Source organism: Aspergillus alliaceus (genome assembly GCF_009176365.1).
Source record: "Aspergillus alliaceus strain CBS 536.65 unplaced genomic scaffold BDW43scaffold_23, whole genome shotgun sequence".
Classification (NCBI taxonomy): domain Eukaryota; kingdom Fungi; phylum Ascomycota; class Eurotiomycetes; order Eurotiales; family Aspergillaceae; genus Aspergillus; species Aspergillus alliaceus.
In genome coordinates this window covers 261,375-277,852 of record NW_022474706.1, presented here as the reverse complement: position 1 = coordinate 277,852, position 16,478 = coordinate 261,375, and the positions used below count along the sequence as shown (strand labels likewise).

Here is a 16,478-nt window from a genome sequence, read left to right as displayed (position 1 = left end):
TATGGGAAACCCGAGACAACGGTAGACCTACTTGGCAGTCTCGAAATCTCCACCTGGTGGGCCAGGATCAGGGTTGAACTGTCGCAGTCAATCCTGCCCTCGTGTGATGGAGGGCGAGCGTACAGTTGGGACGTAGGCTGGGAAGACTGCTCGAGCGGGCTGCGCTTGTGAGATTCTTGCGGTGTCTAAACACTCGAGCTATGGAATGGGTCTCAAAGACGCAGAAATCTTGATTTGCCGTGAAAATGCCTTGTCTACTGTGCTATTCACGTCATGAAATCATAGCTCAAATGAGTGGGTGGTCCAGAAAACCGTCACATGCTGTTCTGATTGCGATGCTCTGCTGCCAAGAAGGGGAGCCTGTGTGCACGGCGCAGTTACAGTGCCAATGCATGCAGAGGGTCAAGAATATGCAGCTCAGATAGCCGATGAAGTTTTGACACCTTTGGTGCTTCTCGTTTGGAAATGTCAATTTGCCTTACAATGATGTTACCGTGCTAACTAGCTATCATGCTATCTTGATACTTTTCACCTGTCCGCCTGGTCTGCGTACACTCAATGACTTTAATTCAGGCCCGGGCTTAACCGGAGACACTTGCACATCCCAAGCAAATATTTTAATGTCGGCAAATGAAACTCTGAACCATACCTTTATCTAATAGTATGTCGTGACTCCTCAATGCTCACCACATCTCCCTAAACTCAATAAGGGGCATCCTTGGTGCATATGCTCTGCTCCCCTGCTCCCACGCGATGCGAAACGTTGTCTGACTTTCCGAATGCTACCTGGATTCCAGAGATCCTTTGCTGTTCCACCTCTTCTAGCTTGCTTTTATTCAATTGCCTGATCTATAGCCTGCGTTTCCTCGGATACTGGAAATTACAGAGAGACTTGACCCTTCAAACAACTCGCTTGTCATGACTGGTCCAATCCGGTGCACATGCCTAGAGGCAATACCCAAAATGTATAGGAGCTTTGGCGAACCAGTATTGCCATTCATGCCAGGACGGACGTCGTTCTAGCGTGCCGGATGAGATATGTTCCGTGGAACTTGCTATTATATGGGCTTGTTTAGGAGAATGTGGCGATGCGGCTTGCTAGATAAATTAGTCATGTATTCACCGCAGATTCTCAAAGAGGAAACACTTCTCCGAAGAAGCCTCGAGGAAGAGTGGGAAATGTAGCACCATATCACGGCACGCTTAATACCTTGGATGTTCTTATTTGGAGATAAGCCGGAGCCGGACGGAGAGGGAATCCTCCCCTTACCTGTTTATTGAGTCCTAATACTATACCATTTCACGCATATTACCACCCCTGGTGTAGTCTAATAATTTTCGGCGTGTTGGTTGAGGTCAGCCAACCTATGATGCTTGCCCAAAAGCTACTGGAATACCTAGGCCTTCAATCTTGTTGCATGTATTTTGATTTAGCTACTACTCGCCATTCGATATATACAGACTCATGAAATCTCCGTTTAGTTATGTAAACCGAATGCGACCTTCACAAAGTGAAAATGCGCGTAAAACACCCCCTTCCGTCGCATTGGATGCACGATGGCCACTAGTGCCTCTAACGGTGCACTATCAAGTTACGTCTCGGACCACGCGCTATCGGGAGAATTATATAATTCGTTTGCCACTGCTCCATTCGTCCGCAGTGAAACATAGATGCCCGCCCTTGCTGTTAGAGATTAGATGTGTTTGGAGGCCACTAGCATCAGAGTTGAGTGAGGGAATCTCACTCTTTTCTCCGCTGAATACGTCAAGAGCGCCGCTATCTTATTATTATGTGATTTGCATAAGCATGTCGCTCTTATTCTTATGCTTCATTTTATTCCCCCCCTTTTTTTTCTTGAATTTGGCCGTGAAAAGCCGAAAGGTGAGGGAGTCTTAGTATGTCTAATACTTAAAAAGGTTTAAACTTTGGGCAACCCTGTGTAGCCCTATAGGGAATGGGATAAAGATCTGATAAAAATCTGATAAAAGAGAAATTAATCAATCAACAGAGGCGGGGAACGTGTTTCCAATTACAGAGGAGTGCAGATGTAGAGCTTATGGAAGTCTCATCAATCACCCCGACTGGGGTTATTAAAAATAAATATGCATTAATGTTAGAATAATATCCTGTTTCATGCCTTTTCCCCGCTCCTTACTTCTCTCTAGAATATTATTTCCATCGCTCTATTTGCCGCAGCTTCTCGTTCCTGTACACGCGTCAGGGACTACCCGTTAATGTCATGTACACATACATGATGCTATGAGATATTTTCTGGTACTTCCATGGAGAATAAGTCACTCACTAGGATATCTGAGATTCTCCATTCTAGGCAGAAGAATTTCTCAGGGTCCACATAATTATATGCACGGATTTTCTTGGCCGGTTCTCCACGGAATACTCCAAATGTGGAAACCCGTGGACCACCCCTCAGCGCTATAAAGCTTAGCCGAGTCTTGTTAAGAGGATAGGGCTGACCCATTCTTGGACATCTCTTTTGGAGAGATTCACCAAATAAAATCTCCCAAAAGCAGAGTACAAGGTAGCAATATCAATGATGATGTAAAAAAGTAAGCATATTTCAAGAACGCACTCGTAGGACGTACTCGACTATAGGAAACGGGTCCACCGGCAAGGATTTCTTATCTCTTTGTCAGGCAAGACAATACCACGATGTGATGCCCCACTCACTCTATCTAATTTCGGAGGATAGAGGACTGCCTGTTGTCCCACAGGGCTGCAGCCACAGGAACTTAGCCGAAAAGAGTTGCAGGTGACAGATGCTTTGCACCGAAATGTCCCGAGTTTTTTGTTGCTTTTTTAACACCCTTTTCCGTCTCGCCTGATGTCGAGATCAGATCTTATCTGATAAATAGATAAATCATATCTGATCCGACCAGAACTTTATCATGGCTGGGTCAGATTCAAAAGTCAATTCCAGCGCTATGACCTTCGAGTCTAAGCAGGCGATTGCCGACGAGCAACAGCAGCCGGAGCTGAAGGATGGGTCGAACCTTGCAGAAAAGGATGATAGTGAGGCAGTCTGATCGACTCAAAGATCTGATTTACTAATAATGATCGCTGCAGACTCTTCAATCGGCGAGGTTTTACGAGCTGCTGGCATTGATGCGGAAGACGATGATCCGACAGAGCCTGTGTTGACGCTCCGGATGTGGGTGTTGGGAATCGGGTTCTGCATCATTGTCAGCGGTTTGAACACCCTGTATACCCTGAGAGTTCCATCCATTACTATTTCCTCGTCTGTTGTGCTCTTACTGGCCTACCCACTGGGCAAGCTCTGGGAGAAAGCCATCCCAAGTTGGAACGTCCCACTCGGCGCATGCTCGTTCAACCTCAATCCAGGACCATTTAATAAAAAGGTTAGCACCTAGGAATCGTGTTGAAAGTATAAGTGCTGACTTGGGCTTTACCAATAGGAGCATATCCTCGTGTATATCATGTCGAATCTCAGCATCTACGTCCGTCTCGGCGCAGACGTCTTGACTGAACAACAGATGTTCTTTGGATACAAAGCTGGATGGGGCTTTCAGATTCTTATAACAATGGCAACCTTTTTTGTTGGTATCTCGCTGGCGGGTTTGTTCCGGTCTCTGGTGGTTCTGCCTCATGAGCTCGTGTGGCCAGGGCTCCTCGGCACCTCAGCTCTCACATCTACGCTCCATCGAGCCAACCAAAAAGAGGCCCAGGCAAAGTGAGTGCTTCCTGTTTGACATCTGACACAACTAACTTATAGAGTGCATTGGAAGCTCCCGCGGCACCACGTGGAAGATATCTCGCTATGCCTTCTTCAGCTTGGTCTTTTGCCTTTCCTTCTGCTGGTACTGGTTCCCAGATTTTATCTTTCCCGCGCTGGGTTACTTTGCTTTCCCCTGCTGGATTGCACCCGAAAATACCGTTGTCAATCAGTTATTCGGCATGAAGAGCGGAATGGGTCTTTTACCACTCACATTTGACTGTACGTGCATGCATCCGAATTTCTTGCGATCACCTACCGCTGACAATCATACAGGGAGTCAAATATCCTACGTCGGGTCTCCGCTACTGGTCCCAGCTTGGGCAATTGTCAATGTATTCGGATCATTGGTGTTTTGGATCTGGATAGTCGCTGTTGCTTGCTACTACACTAATACGTGGTACTCCGCTCACCTTCCTTTCCAAAGTTCATCCGGTACGGATCTCTCAGCACCTGCGTCTTGCTTCTTTGATGCAGTGCGCTAATGATCATAAATACAGTGTTTGATAACACGGGGAGTGTGTACAAGGCTGCCAAGATCGTGAACAAAGCATCAAAATATCAGATAGACGTGGCAAAGTACGAGGCATACTCACCGGTATGAGTCTACCCTAAACTGGATATGGCATTATCGATCTCTCTCGCTGACTACCATAGGTATTCATGCCTATAACCTACGCGTTGAACATGTTTGGTCTGTCATTCGCCACCCTAAGCTCGCTAGTGGTCTGGATGTTCCTCGAGAAGCGAAAAGATATTGCAGGTGTTGCACGTCGCGTGCATCAAGCGTTCTCAAAGCGCAACATAAAGGACCTTTTTGCCTCGGACACGTCACCAAACGCTGAGGTGCCGATGTGGTGGTATGTGGGCACCACAGTGCTGGCTTTGTTTCTCTCCGTGTTTTCCGTGGAATACTGGGACGTGGAGTTGCGGTGGTACGGCGCCTTGCTGGCGTGTGCAATTGCTCTCTTCTTCTTCCCCCCGGTAGGTGAAACAAGGACTATTCACCTGTCCAAACCGATACACTGACTTTGGAATAAAAACAGCTTGCCCTAGTCTACGCAACAGCAAACCAAAAAATCAACATCGACATCTTCTGCCGAATCGTAGCAGGCTTTGTCTTCGAAGGCCGAGTCCTCGCCAACATCTGGTTCTTCAACCTCGGCTACATAACCACAATCAAGGGCCTATACTTCTGCCAAGACATGAAGCTAGGAATTTACTTCAATGTCAGTTATCTTCTGTCCCTAGAATGCACCCCTTCCCCCATAAACTAACCACATACGCCCCGCAGATCCCCCCTAGAAAAGTCTTCATCGTCCAATGCGCCGGCATAATAGCCGGAACCCTCAGCAGCATCTGCGTCCTAAACTGGGGGCTCGGCAACATCGAAGGCATCTGCACAACAGACGCTGTCAATGGCTTCAGCTGTCCCTTCTCGCGCACCCATTTCAACACAAGTCTAATTTGGGGCGCCATCGGACCCCGACGCTTCTTCAACAATAAGATCGGATACAGATCACTGCTTTACTTCTTCATCATCGGGGCCGTTCTCCCCGTCGCCGCGGTCTATGCCAAACGTCGGTATCCCAGGAACAGGATCATCCAGCAAATTCATATTCCGTTGTTCCTTGGGGGACTGAATTACCTGCCGCCGGCTACGGGGATGACGTATGGGAGTTGGGCGCTGGTGGGATTGACGTGTGGGTTGTTTGTGAGGAAGCATTTGTATGCTTGGTGGTATAAGTATAATTTTGTGTTGAGTGCGGCGTTGGATTCGTCTGTTTCGGTGGCCGGGGTTGTTATTTTCTTTACGGTGTTTTACTCGGGGGCTTCGAAGCATTTTGGGTGGTGGGGGACGGAGGTTTATAAGGTGAGTACAATCGTATATATCCTGGTTTTGATTATTGGGGTTCAGTTTAGGTGGATTAGGAGAACTGACGGGATTATAGGATACGTGTGATTGGAAGGGGTGTTCGTATTTGCCTCTCCCGGAGAGTGGGAAGTTTGCGTGAGTATTTTGGGGGTTTAACATCTGAGGGATGTATTGAGAGGTTCATGGACATGTTATGGCGCTTTGTGTGGATGCATGAGCGTCTGGACGCCTTTTTAATTTATACCTCTGCGATTTCATACTCTGAAGAACAATTTTGGGGTACTAAGATAGGGTATTATTGTCATGCAACTCATGCTCAATATATACATTAAGACATTATGTAGGATCCACTGGGAGTTGTTTAACCACCTAGTGAAAAGACACGCCGGAAACAGAGAAGCCTTCTAGAGAACGAAACGGCGTCAGGAGGATCCTGATACAAGGATAGAATATAAAGAAAGGAATGACTGGCGCCGGAGTCCGACCGTCTCTGCCTGGCGCATTGATGGGCATGTGCGGATATTGCTTTAGAGCATTACAACGCCCTACTCCATGTATTTCGCATTAAACACCAACAGGATGGGTAGGTAGTACTTTATCACCGCTCTGGCAGGGTAGATGCCACTCAGTGCGCCCGACCGATCTCGTCATCCTGGTGGGATGGAAGCGCGCCAGAGGTGGTCGGTGATGGGACAGCACCCTGCGGCCGAGGCTGCGCGGTTTCCGGAGAAGCCTCTGCCATTTCGGGGTCGGTGGCACTTGGCTGAGCGGCCGATCCCTGACGCGAATCGGGCGCCACGCTCTGCGACGGGCTAGGGTCCAGCAGGCGGGGACCTGGGTTTTTACCCGGCTGTTTGCTCGTCTTGACGCGCGCCGGGGCGGGGCCCAGCATCGGCGGATAGGAGAAACGGAATCCCCAGACGAAGAACAGGCGCAGCTTTGTCCAGAAGCCCATTGCGTCCCATCGCTTCTTTAAGATCTCTGCGTCCGCCTGGGAGCGGGCGCGGAATCCCTTCCGGAAGAAGCAGAGGAGAAGCAGGGTGAATGGGAGAATAGTGAGAGACCAGCAGACGGGTAGGCCGCGACGAGTTTGCCAGCCGGTCATTAGGCGGCGGAACCGGATGAAGGCTTCGATGAAGCCAAGGATCAGGAACAGACCGATCCAGCCTAAGGTGAGAATGAGGGTGAGGGCTAGTGGGGAGATGCCCATCCAGTAATCATCGGTGAACCAGTTGCCGTCGTCCCGGTAGTAGCCGTTGTAGTAGCTGTTGCCACTGTAATAGGAGCCATCGGACGTGCTAGTGTAAGAACATCCTGCGCCTGTATACAGGGAGGTGGGCAGGTTGTACCGGCTGAGGGAGCTGAGGGAGCGACTGGGGAGCTGAGTCGGGTCGACATAGACCACGTCGTACGTGTATGTGGTTGGCTGGAAGGGCTGGCTGGAATCGACTGAGACAGACGTGGTCGTGGCGGTCCGGGGGAGCAAGTTCTTCACCTCCGAGGGCGGATTCACTCGGGCTTCAGTGGTCTGGGTCCATTGCGACGAGCAGCCTGTTGGGGCTGAGTAGGTCAGAATGACCTTGTAGATGGTTGTGTGGTAATCGCCATCGGCATCGTTGTAATAAAGGTAGTCGTATGGGCTGATCGACTTTCCAATGCCGGTGGGATATAGCTTCTGGATGACGGTGATTTCCTCTAAGTTGCGGTAGCCGGTGCCGATCGAAGTGATTGTTGATACGGCCTCGGGCAGAGAGGTGACCGTCGGACTAACTTGTTGGATAGTGGTGAATACCTCGGTAGTGCGGTAGTGTTTTTCGGTGACGACCGCCTGTTCATAGTAATCCGTAGCAATCCACGGGGCCGCAAGAACGAGAGAACACAGATAGGTAGAAATGAGCGACAGAGCTAGCAGAAACGAATGTGAGGGCGCCATCCTGGCGTGATTATTGGGAAAATCCTTCTGCCCTCTCCCCTCCGGGACGTTGGACTGGCAGCCATGGCTTTAATACTATGCATCGGACGATGGCCGACGCAAAGTAAGTCGAGCCTCATGACCTTGCCAAGCTAGGTGGAAATTGCCTTATCGAAGAAAGTCGCCTCCAAATGCATGATGATTGGCAGGGTTTCAGTCGGCGAGGATCCGGCAGTGGAAGTTGTGGGCGAGACTTCGGGCGCTAAAGATGCTGTTCAGGGTTACATCTCTCATGTACCCTCAAATCCCCCTTCTTCTACCCATAAGGCTCTGTTCTCCTACCGGGTTTGCCACTTCAAGTCTCGCGTGATATGAATTAATTTTGCCTCTAACCCCTAGTATCCCGAGGTATTCTAACAGACCCTGAGGCGACCTCTTACCGGGGACCTCGCTTCTGGGATTGAGATTTTTATATCTTCCGGCTAGATAGGATCAAGACTAGTGGACCAGCTAATTTGAACAGACTTCTCTAGTTTTTCAGAGTGCCATCGCATATTTAGTTAAATGAGAAAGCCTTTAGTAATATTGTACTAATTAATACTACGGTAGGTTAGACCAAAAAGGGTGACAAAAGGGCATCACTGGGGCCAGAAAAAAGTATACTTGAGAGAGGAACAACAATCTTATTTCCCTGCCCTTTAGCATTATCTGGTAGAACCAGTTCCCTCCCACGCAAGCTAATATACGATACACTCAACAATTATCAATACATCCAAGCCCGACCATGGAAGATAGAAACAGAGAGATTTTTCTCGACCTATTTCCTATCGTTGTGACTCACCAGCGACAACCCCTGTCAGGTGGTATTCTCTGTGCGTACTAGTTATAGCACTCAAGTAGAGGGCACCTTTTGTAGTCTAGCGAATTTTTTTGACACTAGCAGTAGTCTATATTAGACCCTTGCTCAGTATAGTGTGTAGTATCCTCTAGATCATATAAAACACATGGAGTAGGCATTCGGAGGAGATATGGCTACTTGGCAGTTTCTTATCGATCCACGATTTCATCTTGTTGTTGTTGTTGTTGTTGTTGCACACGTTATCCAGGTATATATAGCCCAGCTCCGTCCAAGGCTTCTCCGGGCTACAATAGTGCATAATGAGGAATAGTACATCGGTCAACTGAAACTAACGAGGCACAAGGTGGAAATAATATTATTTCTAAGGGTGCCGCTATTGGCCCACACCTCTGTGGCCTGTCCAAGGTGACACCAGCTTCCAGGCGAGTAAGACCACAAAACAACACGATATGCGACTTAACACTTCTACATTCTAAACCAGTAACTGACACTCAACACCCAGTGTCAGTGTCAGCGTCGGCGTAACTCTGTGTATCTAGCATGCCCTTCCAAATCCGGTGGAAGTAGCTTTGTGGAATTGTGAAACGAGAGCTTGGCTCCCCAATCCCGTACAGGAAACGCTATCTGTCGCATCATCTCCTCTTCAGGATGTGGCGGCCGTTGAATTCCTTGCACACACTGATATACACTTGTTGTATAGAGTATTACATCAGACTCCGCCACCGTATTCTTGAACATATCTCGTATGCCATCTGCCCTGTGATCCATGACATTTGGTGGGACTTTCCCCCACCAGTAAATCCTTGACTCAGAAATGGGTTGTTTCAGAATCAAATCATAGAAGATGTTCATACGAATCCCGGCATAATTCGCATCGGCCTCATCGCCAGGTAGGTCCTTGCCATGGAGTATGTAGCGAGAATAGCCGAAGCCAATCTGGCCGCTTGTGACGCTAATATGAGCTAGGCCCCGCACGGGGGGCTGCTGGATCAGCATTCGCCGCCAACTGGCGTTTACATGGAGATATGCCCCCCGTTTTTCTGGATTTTTCGAGATTTCTAGACGCAGTAGAGAGGGAGCTTCGCCTGGCACCCGGATTGAGGAATGAGAAGATGTCGGTGTAGCCGAGTCTGCGTTGTGGTGTGTTGCATGACGGGTGGGGAAGAATGAGGGAAATGTCTCCGCCAGCAGAGGGTTATATCGCTTTTCAGCATCCTGTTTGACTGGGCGGAAGAATAGCGCCTGTTGAAGTGACGGAGAGTGTATGATGAGCGCCCGCCAGCCCTTGCATGTAAGCTGGGCTGAAGTTAAGAGGGTGCGCATGTCCAGCTCTAGGAGAATGGCTTCTAGGATTTCGGGGCTGGATAGCGCTGTTCGCTCGCTAGTTTCCATGATTTCTGGGTACGCTTCTGCTTCCCTCAGTTACTATACGTTATCTGGTGAGTTGTAATTGTCAGGGTTATTGTCGTTGTTTGACGAAGTTCTGCGAAAAGAAGGCATACTGAAACACTAGGTCATGTGGGTCCATAGAGACACTAGGCTATCATTGGATCATTAGGACGCTCTTGTAATTTGCAGTCTGTGCTTTTTTTCGAGAAATATAAAATCAGGGTGGTCTTCCATATTCCATCTCCAGACGAAGTGCGATTTGGGAACTTCCGCTACGGAGTATACTACAAATAGCGGGCAAGAAGAAAGACAGGAAATAAAGCCTAGATGTCTACTCACGACTGAATTGGTGTAAAGAGCTATTCCAGTCACTCAATGGCTAACGATTCTCACGCTTAAGCAAGCTGCAAGTGAATGCTATGGCGCACCTTGCGGCACATTGGACCTTTAGCGTCCCCACGGAGGCGCCACAAAGTAAACTATACCATGGCCTACGGAAGCAGTAAGAGGGCCAACCTTTAGTGGAAGCTATGTTAGTTTCAAGAGACTCAACGTGCATAGATATTTATTTTACTGTTCATTTTCACTTACCCAGTGTATCCAGTGATATCCAGGGAAGGTGGTAGCAACATACACACCAAAGCAACGGGCCGGATTTAGTGCTATAGTGTAGAAATCATGTCAGCATATCATCTCTTGATTTCATCTCTTAAAGGATTGAGGCATGTGAACTGTTTGCGTTGGACTCACAAGCTCCCGCATAACCACTTCGAGTAAAAGAAGAACCCCAGCTGAGAACGCCCAGTGTCATCCCGACCAGAAAGGGAGACAGGGCTGCTCCATAGATGGAGCCCTGCCGCGGGTCAAGACCAACCCCGAAGGAAAGGAATATCAGGACCAAGGAGAAGATGAACTCGAGTAGAAACCCCTCGTCTACAGGCACAATACGGGTATCCACCGAGCAACCACCCACGGTGAAATCCTTGGACCCATACGCGCTTCGAAGCATAAAGCCAGCCAAAGCGCCACCAAGAGTTTGACCTAGTACATAAATAACCATCCGGGGTAACGAGATCAGACGAGCGAAGAAAGTCGCTAGACTGATAGTTGGGTTGAGATGACTGCCGCTGACATTCGAGAAAGAGAAGATGAAGAGGGTTAAGAACAGCCAGTTGCTGATACCGCCGAACAGTGGACCCAAAAACGTCGAGGTGGAAAACACACCGGATGGAGCAGACGCGCCGGCATCGGCTGAAGATGAAGGTGGTCGCACTGATATCCAAGAGGTTACAAAAACCATCATCATGGTCCCTGGTAGCACATCAGTCTTTCTGTCATGGGTAAACTAACATATGCCAGGGTAGCCTCTCACCCATGCATTCGATGAAGCCGAACTTCCAAAGATCAATGTCCCAAAATCCGCGCAGGTCAAACCCTTCCCGGAACGTCATCAACGGTGCCGCATCGGGCACTTTCTTTAGGAGGTCTGCATTATCGGGATCAGTGCGGTCGAGCACCAGCCCTTGATTGCCACCAATTCGTCCGACAAACGGCTGTATAACGGGTTTCGGGCGGGTCATGTTGTCTGAGAAGGGCGTTCCGTGTTCCCCTTGGACCCGGAAGGTAGTGCGATCCATGACTGAAGTGCATCCACAACTCTTATCGCATTTCCAACTCTGACGATGCAAGATCCTGGGAGATGATGAGATCTTTCTGAGTAGTATGTTGTTACTGATAGGTCTAGAGCTGACACGTGGCTCCGGCCAACATTTCTTGGGCCCTAAAGGGTTGTATGACCTCACGACTCCCCTCTGTCTATTTTTGCAGACCCTGAGTAGAAGAAGCACGCTGCAGGAAATCCGAAATTTCTTTATGGACTACCATAGGGAATTTAAAATTGTCCGCTACTATGTACCTGAAATATCACTAGACAAAACCAAGTCCAATGTAGTTTAGAGTTTTATTAGATAAAGATCACATAAGGATTATATAAAATCAAAATAAAGCTTAAATAAGCAGCCAAATAGACTTCTCTCACGATCTCGAATCTCAGATACATGAATGTATATCCAAAACGGGTCTTCAATATACATTTTCAATAGTCGGGTTTCTATAGATTCCCGCACGCGGCCCAAACACTGTTTCCCAATAATTGGCTCTCAGGCCTGCCAATGGGAATGTATCAACAACCTCCATGAGACACTCGCCAGTCATTGCCAGGAATACTTCATACATGCTCTTAGCTAACCTACCGACGACGATTCCATAATTCTCTTTGAGGACAGCGGCGGCCTCTAGAAAGCCCAAGTAGGCCGGATCCGCAGTATCCTTCACATATTGGCTTTCGATTGCCCATTTGTCCGTGACCTGCCATAGTGCAAGACAAACTTCCTCCCAACTTCTTAGGTATGCACCAGATTGAAATCGACTTGCCACTTCGCTTGAAATAACACACTCATGGGCCAATCCTTCGAGACAGCCTTTCAGTGATACGAGTTCGGCTCTTGTTTTCAGTTCACTAGAAATTGGTATCGCGAGTATGAGAAAACCCTGCGGACGTATCTCACGATGCCGTTGTTCCAGGAAGCAAAGCAAATCAGTATGTGCACTGAGCGCAATTTCCTCCTGCGATAACAGGTAGCGTTCGGGCATCTGGAGGCACCTAATCCAGTCCAGTATTGACGTCGAAAGCCCAATATCTACCATACCATCAGGAACAGTCCGCTAGTAAAAGCTGGGAGGCTGAACAGGAATATTACCGTTTTGTTGTTTGACTCACGAGCCAATGTCTCGTTTATGGTAGTTGATAGACTGGAGATATCGTTGGATGGGGGGTCATTGAATACGAGCGTTGCAGAATGTGTGCCAGAATAGACGCCTAATGCACTTTGCATCAACTAGCGCACTCACTCAGCTGCTAGATTCTTATCAATATACTTACGAGATGCGGCCTTCAGAGCACCCGTATTCAGCTAGTGTAAAGCTGCTGCCTAGTCCTCTGTCCCTTGGGCGCAAAACAGGGGTGAATCGTACTGTCATCGGTGGAGGGCAAAAGGGCAACACACTCCTCAGCTGCGCGCAGTTGTATTCCCAGTTATGCTCAACCGATCTTCTTCGGGCGCATTCATGTTGGCCGGTAGCTAAGGCATCAAAGCTAGGAGCGCGACACCGAATACTCACGAAAAGAAATAGACCCCAGTGCTGGGTTGCGAGACACTAACAAGATTTAGACAGGGATTGGTTTCCGGTGGCTGCCGTATTAGATGCAAGGGATGAAAGTAGGGGACATACGTGATGTGATCTATTCGAATGCTGCGCAGCGCATAGTAGGGGAGGAACCGGCATTATGTTAAGTGGAGTAAGTATTAAGCTGCGGAAATGTTCTCAAAGATTGCATTTAGGGCTAAGGCATCCTGGGACCCGATTCTGAGAGCGACATACGCTACTGTATCCTCCAAGGTCAATGTCTCGGACTTCCTGCAAACTTAAACTGACAATGCTGTCTTGTTATAGGACCTAGTGGAGCTAAGCCTTTTCTTCTCTTGGGACACCAGGACCATTGTGTCAGCAACTTCCTGACATTGGTTCTCTTGACTAACATGCAATGCCTCAGTATAGGTTACTTTCCACTTGGGTCCAGGAGACGCTTTGGATGTGGAGTCTGGGCTATCGCGCTCCTGTGTCGTTGGAGGATGAGGGAATGTGAAACAGATCGGCTTCATGGTATACATCAATCTAACCATATCAGGTTGATCGGCTTGGAGATCCTAACAAGGGCCTTGGCGCATCAGCCGTCAGTCACATCCACAACGGCCGCCGCTCCACCGTTGAAAGTCCAAAATAGGTCTGGATTCTTGAATATCCCGTGCGGATTCCGGCAGTCAATTGGCTAATACGTGCCCTATGTCCCGATGCTGCAAGCATTAGTTCCACTTTGTTGGAGTTAGTCCAACAAGTAACCAGTGAAGATTTTGTATTGCTTAGCTACCTATACACTACCGAATTGAGTCACAGTATGTGCCACTAAGTAAAATTACGCTTCTGGAGGATGGCGTCGAGGTCGAAATCCAGGCCATTGGTTTAGGCCCAGTCCTCAGATATAAAATTCCGCGCCCATGCCCTAGATGAAGTGGGACTTGGACTTCTTTCCCGTCACTTGGCCACTCATCCCATCGCTTTCACCTATTATTAGGCTGTCATTCATTTGCAAATCTTGCTCAGTCACTCGTTTTTTTTAGAGCGCCGTCTGTTAAAGTCACTCATATAGGGGTTTAGAAAAAGACCAAAAAGGAGAATAGCGAGACTCCAAGTCCATTTACTCTAGCCTATCAGCCAGCTCCCTCGGTACTACCTCCCCTCTATTCGCGCACTCGCGCCTGGATGGTGCGTACACCTCCTGTTGAATGTCAACCTGCAGCACCTGCTGCACGTATGACAACGCCAAGTGGAGGCGAACCCGAGCCCGTACAACCGACGACTTGTCCTAGAGCTGTCCCACACGTTCACTACAAACCAGAGCACGTTTCACAGCCACGACAACCGTCCCCTGCCCGCTGTTTCCCACCGCGGCAAACATTTCTTGCAAGCCTCGTAAACCCTGGAGATACCCAATTCGCACCAAAACGACGCAATACCAGCGATCTGCTTCGATATTTCGTATGTCATTGATCTAGCGCTCCTAAGAAGATAACAGTTTAACGTGTTTTTATCTTAGCATGGGCCCCGTGACTTGGAAAAGCATACAAAATGGCCGATTTTCTTTCGAATGCATGGCAGTGTGCTGCCCAAGTTGATTGTTCCTCTTATTCTTGTCGCCGTGTGGTCGACTGTGGTTACAATAGTGTGTAGATTTGTATACGATCGTGAGTACCTGCCAGTACCGGCAAAGACAAAGATGGGGTACAAGGTCTGCGGGATATTGACTGACTCGCAACTAGTTGGCATTGACAATATCTTGCTTACTGTTACGGGTACTGTTGTCGGCTTGGCTCTGTCCTTCCAAAGCTCAACAGCTTACGAGAGGTGTGTCACCTATCTCTTCCTTCTCGACACTGCAGAGCCATAGCTAAACCGTATAGATGGGCAGATGGTCGGAAATACTGGTCTCTGCTGCAACAAACATCTCGGAATCTTGCCCGAACAATCTGGGTCAATACCACCGAAAGAGAGGGCGAGTTAGGCAAGGAAGACCTCTTGGAGAAATTAACAGCTATGAACCTAATCGTTGCGTTTGCCATTGCACTCAAACATAAGTTGCGCTTCGAACCCGACATCGCGTACGATGATCTTGGTGCTCTAGTGGGCCATCTTGATACCTTCGCCAAGGACGCACATGATCCGCATGCCATATCTCCCAAAAAGTCTCTGTGGAAATCACTTGGTGAATATCTGTCTCTTTCGATGGCAGAATCTGATCCAAGGAAGTACATCAAGCGTTCAAAAAAGCCATTGGGACATCTCCCGTTAGAAATACTTAATCATCTATCGGCGTATATCGATCAGTGCATGGCGAATGGAACCTTGAGCTTCAACGTGCATCAAACACAGGCGGTTAATGGCCTAGCCATACTCAATGAAATCATTACAGGAACCGAGCGCGTCCTTGACACTCCTCTCCCGACAGCATATACTATCTCCATTGCCCAAATCACCTGGATCTATATTCTGGTACTGCCATTCCAACTATACGATACACTCTCATGGGTGACAATCCCAAGCTCAATTGGTAAATATGCCCACCTGCCAAGTGTATAGATTCTGACAACGAGAATTAGCCGCTGCATACATCATCCTTGGTCTTGCTGCGATCGGTCGTGAAATTGAAAACCCTTTCGGCCACGACGTTAACGACCTACCCCTTGACACATATTGCCGGCATATTGCCGTAGAGCTGGACCTCATTACCGCGATGCCACCTCCCAACGTTGCGGACTTTGCTTCGCACGATGATAACCTCGTACTGTACCCATTGAGTACAGCAGGATATCCAGAGTGGAAGGGGCACAGTGTTAAGGAAATCAGATCTGCGCTTAGGGCAAAGGTCGTCGCTAACACGTCACCTCTCTCCGCCTGTGCTGGGAGTATGAGTGTAGGTATGAGCAGTGAGCAGACCCTGTACCCTTAAGTCAAACGGAGCAATGCGCTGTAAGGCATCTAAAATCGATGTCAGATTGGCTGTTTATTTGTTTTTCGTCTAGGCAAACTTCGAAATTTCTGTCACTGCGTTCTCTCGGTTTCTTGTCCTTTCACTTTTAATAGCCCCTTATCCGTTGCAATTCCCCCCCAAAGTCATCACCAGTCACTCGCTACCATATTTTATCTTTTCTTTTGTTCTAGATAGCCATGATATCATTGCGATATCCAATACTTAATCCATCCCCAGTTGACGGGCAAATCTTGCTTCGAGAGCCGCCTGAAATCTTCCACTTCATTGTTTAGATATTAGACCTAATAATTGTAGTATATTGCGCTTCTTACTGGTGATCCTCACATATAAGGTATGCTTATCGCAAACACAAACCCTCGCAAGCCATCGCACCAAACGACAAACATTGGGCCCTTCTGCACACACTTCGTGCAAGACCACCGCACCGCACCTCAGAATTTCATAATTTGGGAAAACAGAAATAAATACCATGCCCATACCTTGGAAACAACGTCCTTGCGCGTGGGCAGTCTGGATAACAAACT

The 16,478-nt window shown here is 48.4% G+C and overlaps 6 protein-coding genes across 6 annotated transcripts; 2 read left to right on the top strand and 4 right to left on the bottom strand.

Annotated features, from left to right (window-relative positions):
• Positions 1–2,943: 2,943 nt before the first annotated feature.
• On the top strand, positions 2,944–5,767 carry BDW43DRAFT_300446 (OPT oligopeptide transporter protein-domain-containing protein; the record flags this gene model as incomplete). The annotated part of the gene is made up of 10 exons (XM_032044898.1): positions 2,944–3,031; positions 3,086–3,378; positions 3,436–3,710; positions 3,766–3,974; positions 4,029–4,187; positions 4,253–4,350; positions 4,410–4,736; positions 4,799–4,981; positions 5,047–5,625; positions 5,705–5,767. The coding sequence occupies 10 exons, from the start codon at positions 2,944–2,946 to the stop codon at positions 5,765–5,767; spliced, it is 2,274 nt and encodes a 757-aa protein (XP_031900110.1).
• Positions 5,768–5,984: 217 nt separating this feature from the next.
• Positions 5,985–7,684, bottom strand: BDW43DRAFT_90523 (uncharacterized protein). The gene has a single exon (XM_032050683.1). It carries the CDS (start codon positions 7,559–7,561, stop codon positions 6,254–6,256), a length of 1,308 nt encoding a protein of 435 aa, XP_031900109.1. The 5' UTR covers positions 7,562–7,684; the 3' UTR covers positions 5,985–6,253.
• An 867-nt stretch (positions 7,685–8,551) lies between these two features.
• On the bottom strand, positions 8,552–9,814 carry BDW43DRAFT_276825 (uncharacterized protein). Its single transcript, XM_032042001.1, has 2 exons — positions 8,902–9,814; positions 8,552–8,821 (listed from the first exon to the last, which is right to left on the bottom strand). The coding sequence occupies exon 1, from the start codon at positions 9,789–9,791 to the stop codon at positions 8,910–8,912; it is 882 nt and encodes a 293-aa protein (XP_031900108.1). The 5' UTR covers positions 9,792–9,814; the 3' UTR covers positions 8,552–8,821; positions 8,902–8,909.
• Positions 9,815–9,855: 41 nt separating this feature from the next.
• On the bottom strand, positions 9,856–11,647 carry BDW43DRAFT_276823 (aquaporin-like protein). Its single transcript, XM_032042000.1, has 3 exons — positions 11,161–11,647; positions 10,539–11,099; positions 9,856–10,450 (listed from the first exon to the last, which is right to left on the bottom strand). Exons 1-3 carry the CDS (start codon positions 11,423–11,425, stop codon positions 10,359–10,361), a joined length of 918 nt encoding a protein of 305 aa, XP_031900107.1. The 5' UTR covers positions 11,426–11,647; the 3' UTR covers positions 9,856–10,358.
• Positions 11,648–11,868: 221 nt separating this feature from the next.
• On the bottom strand, positions 11,869–12,502 carry BDW43DRAFT_276821 (uncharacterized protein; the record flags this gene model as incomplete). The annotated part of the gene is made up of 1 exon (XM_032041999.1): positions 11,869–12,502. Exon 1 carries the CDS (start codon positions 12,492–12,494, stop codon positions 11,871–11,873), a length of 624 nt encoding a protein of 207 aa, XP_031900106.1. The 5' UTR covers positions 12,495–12,502.
• A 1,466-nt stretch (positions 12,503–13,968) lies between these two features.
• On the top strand, positions 13,969–16,418 carry BDW43DRAFT_319779 (bestrophin family protein; the record flags this gene model as incomplete). The annotated part of the gene is made up of 6 exons (XM_032048974.1): positions 13,969–14,444; positions 14,503–14,650; positions 14,726–14,810; positions 14,867–15,513; positions 15,563–15,842; positions 16,370–16,418. The coding sequence occupies exons 1-6, from the start codon at positions 14,169–14,171 to the stop codon at positions 16,416–16,418; spliced, it is 1,485 nt and encodes a 494-aa protein (XP_031900105.1). The 5' UTR covers positions 13,969–14,168.
• Positions 16,419–16,478: the final 60 nt, after the last annotated feature.

Bases quoted from the DNA above. Each gene is read 5' to 3' on its own strand.
- BDW43DRAFT_90523 (XM_032050683.1), bottom strand. From the start codon at position 7,561: ATGGCGCCCTCACATTCGTTTCTGCTAGCTCTGTCGCTCATTTCTACC.
- BDW43DRAFT_276825 (XM_032042001.1), bottom strand. From the start codon at position 9,791: ATGGAAACTAGCGAGCGAACAGCGCTATCCAGCCCCGAAATCCTAGAA.
- BDW43DRAFT_276823 (XM_032042000.1), bottom strand. From the start codon at position 11,425: ATGGATCGCACTACCTTCCGGGTCCAAGGGGAACACGGAACGCCCTTC. The intron at 11,100-11,160 runs GTGAGAGGCTAC...ATGTGCTACCAG, and splicing joins CGGCTTCATCGAATGCATGG to GGACCATGATGATGGTTTTT. The intron at 10,451-10,538 runs GTGAGTCCAACG...TCTACACTATAG, and splicing joins AAGTGGTTATGCGGGAGCTT to CACTAAATCCGGCCCGTTGC.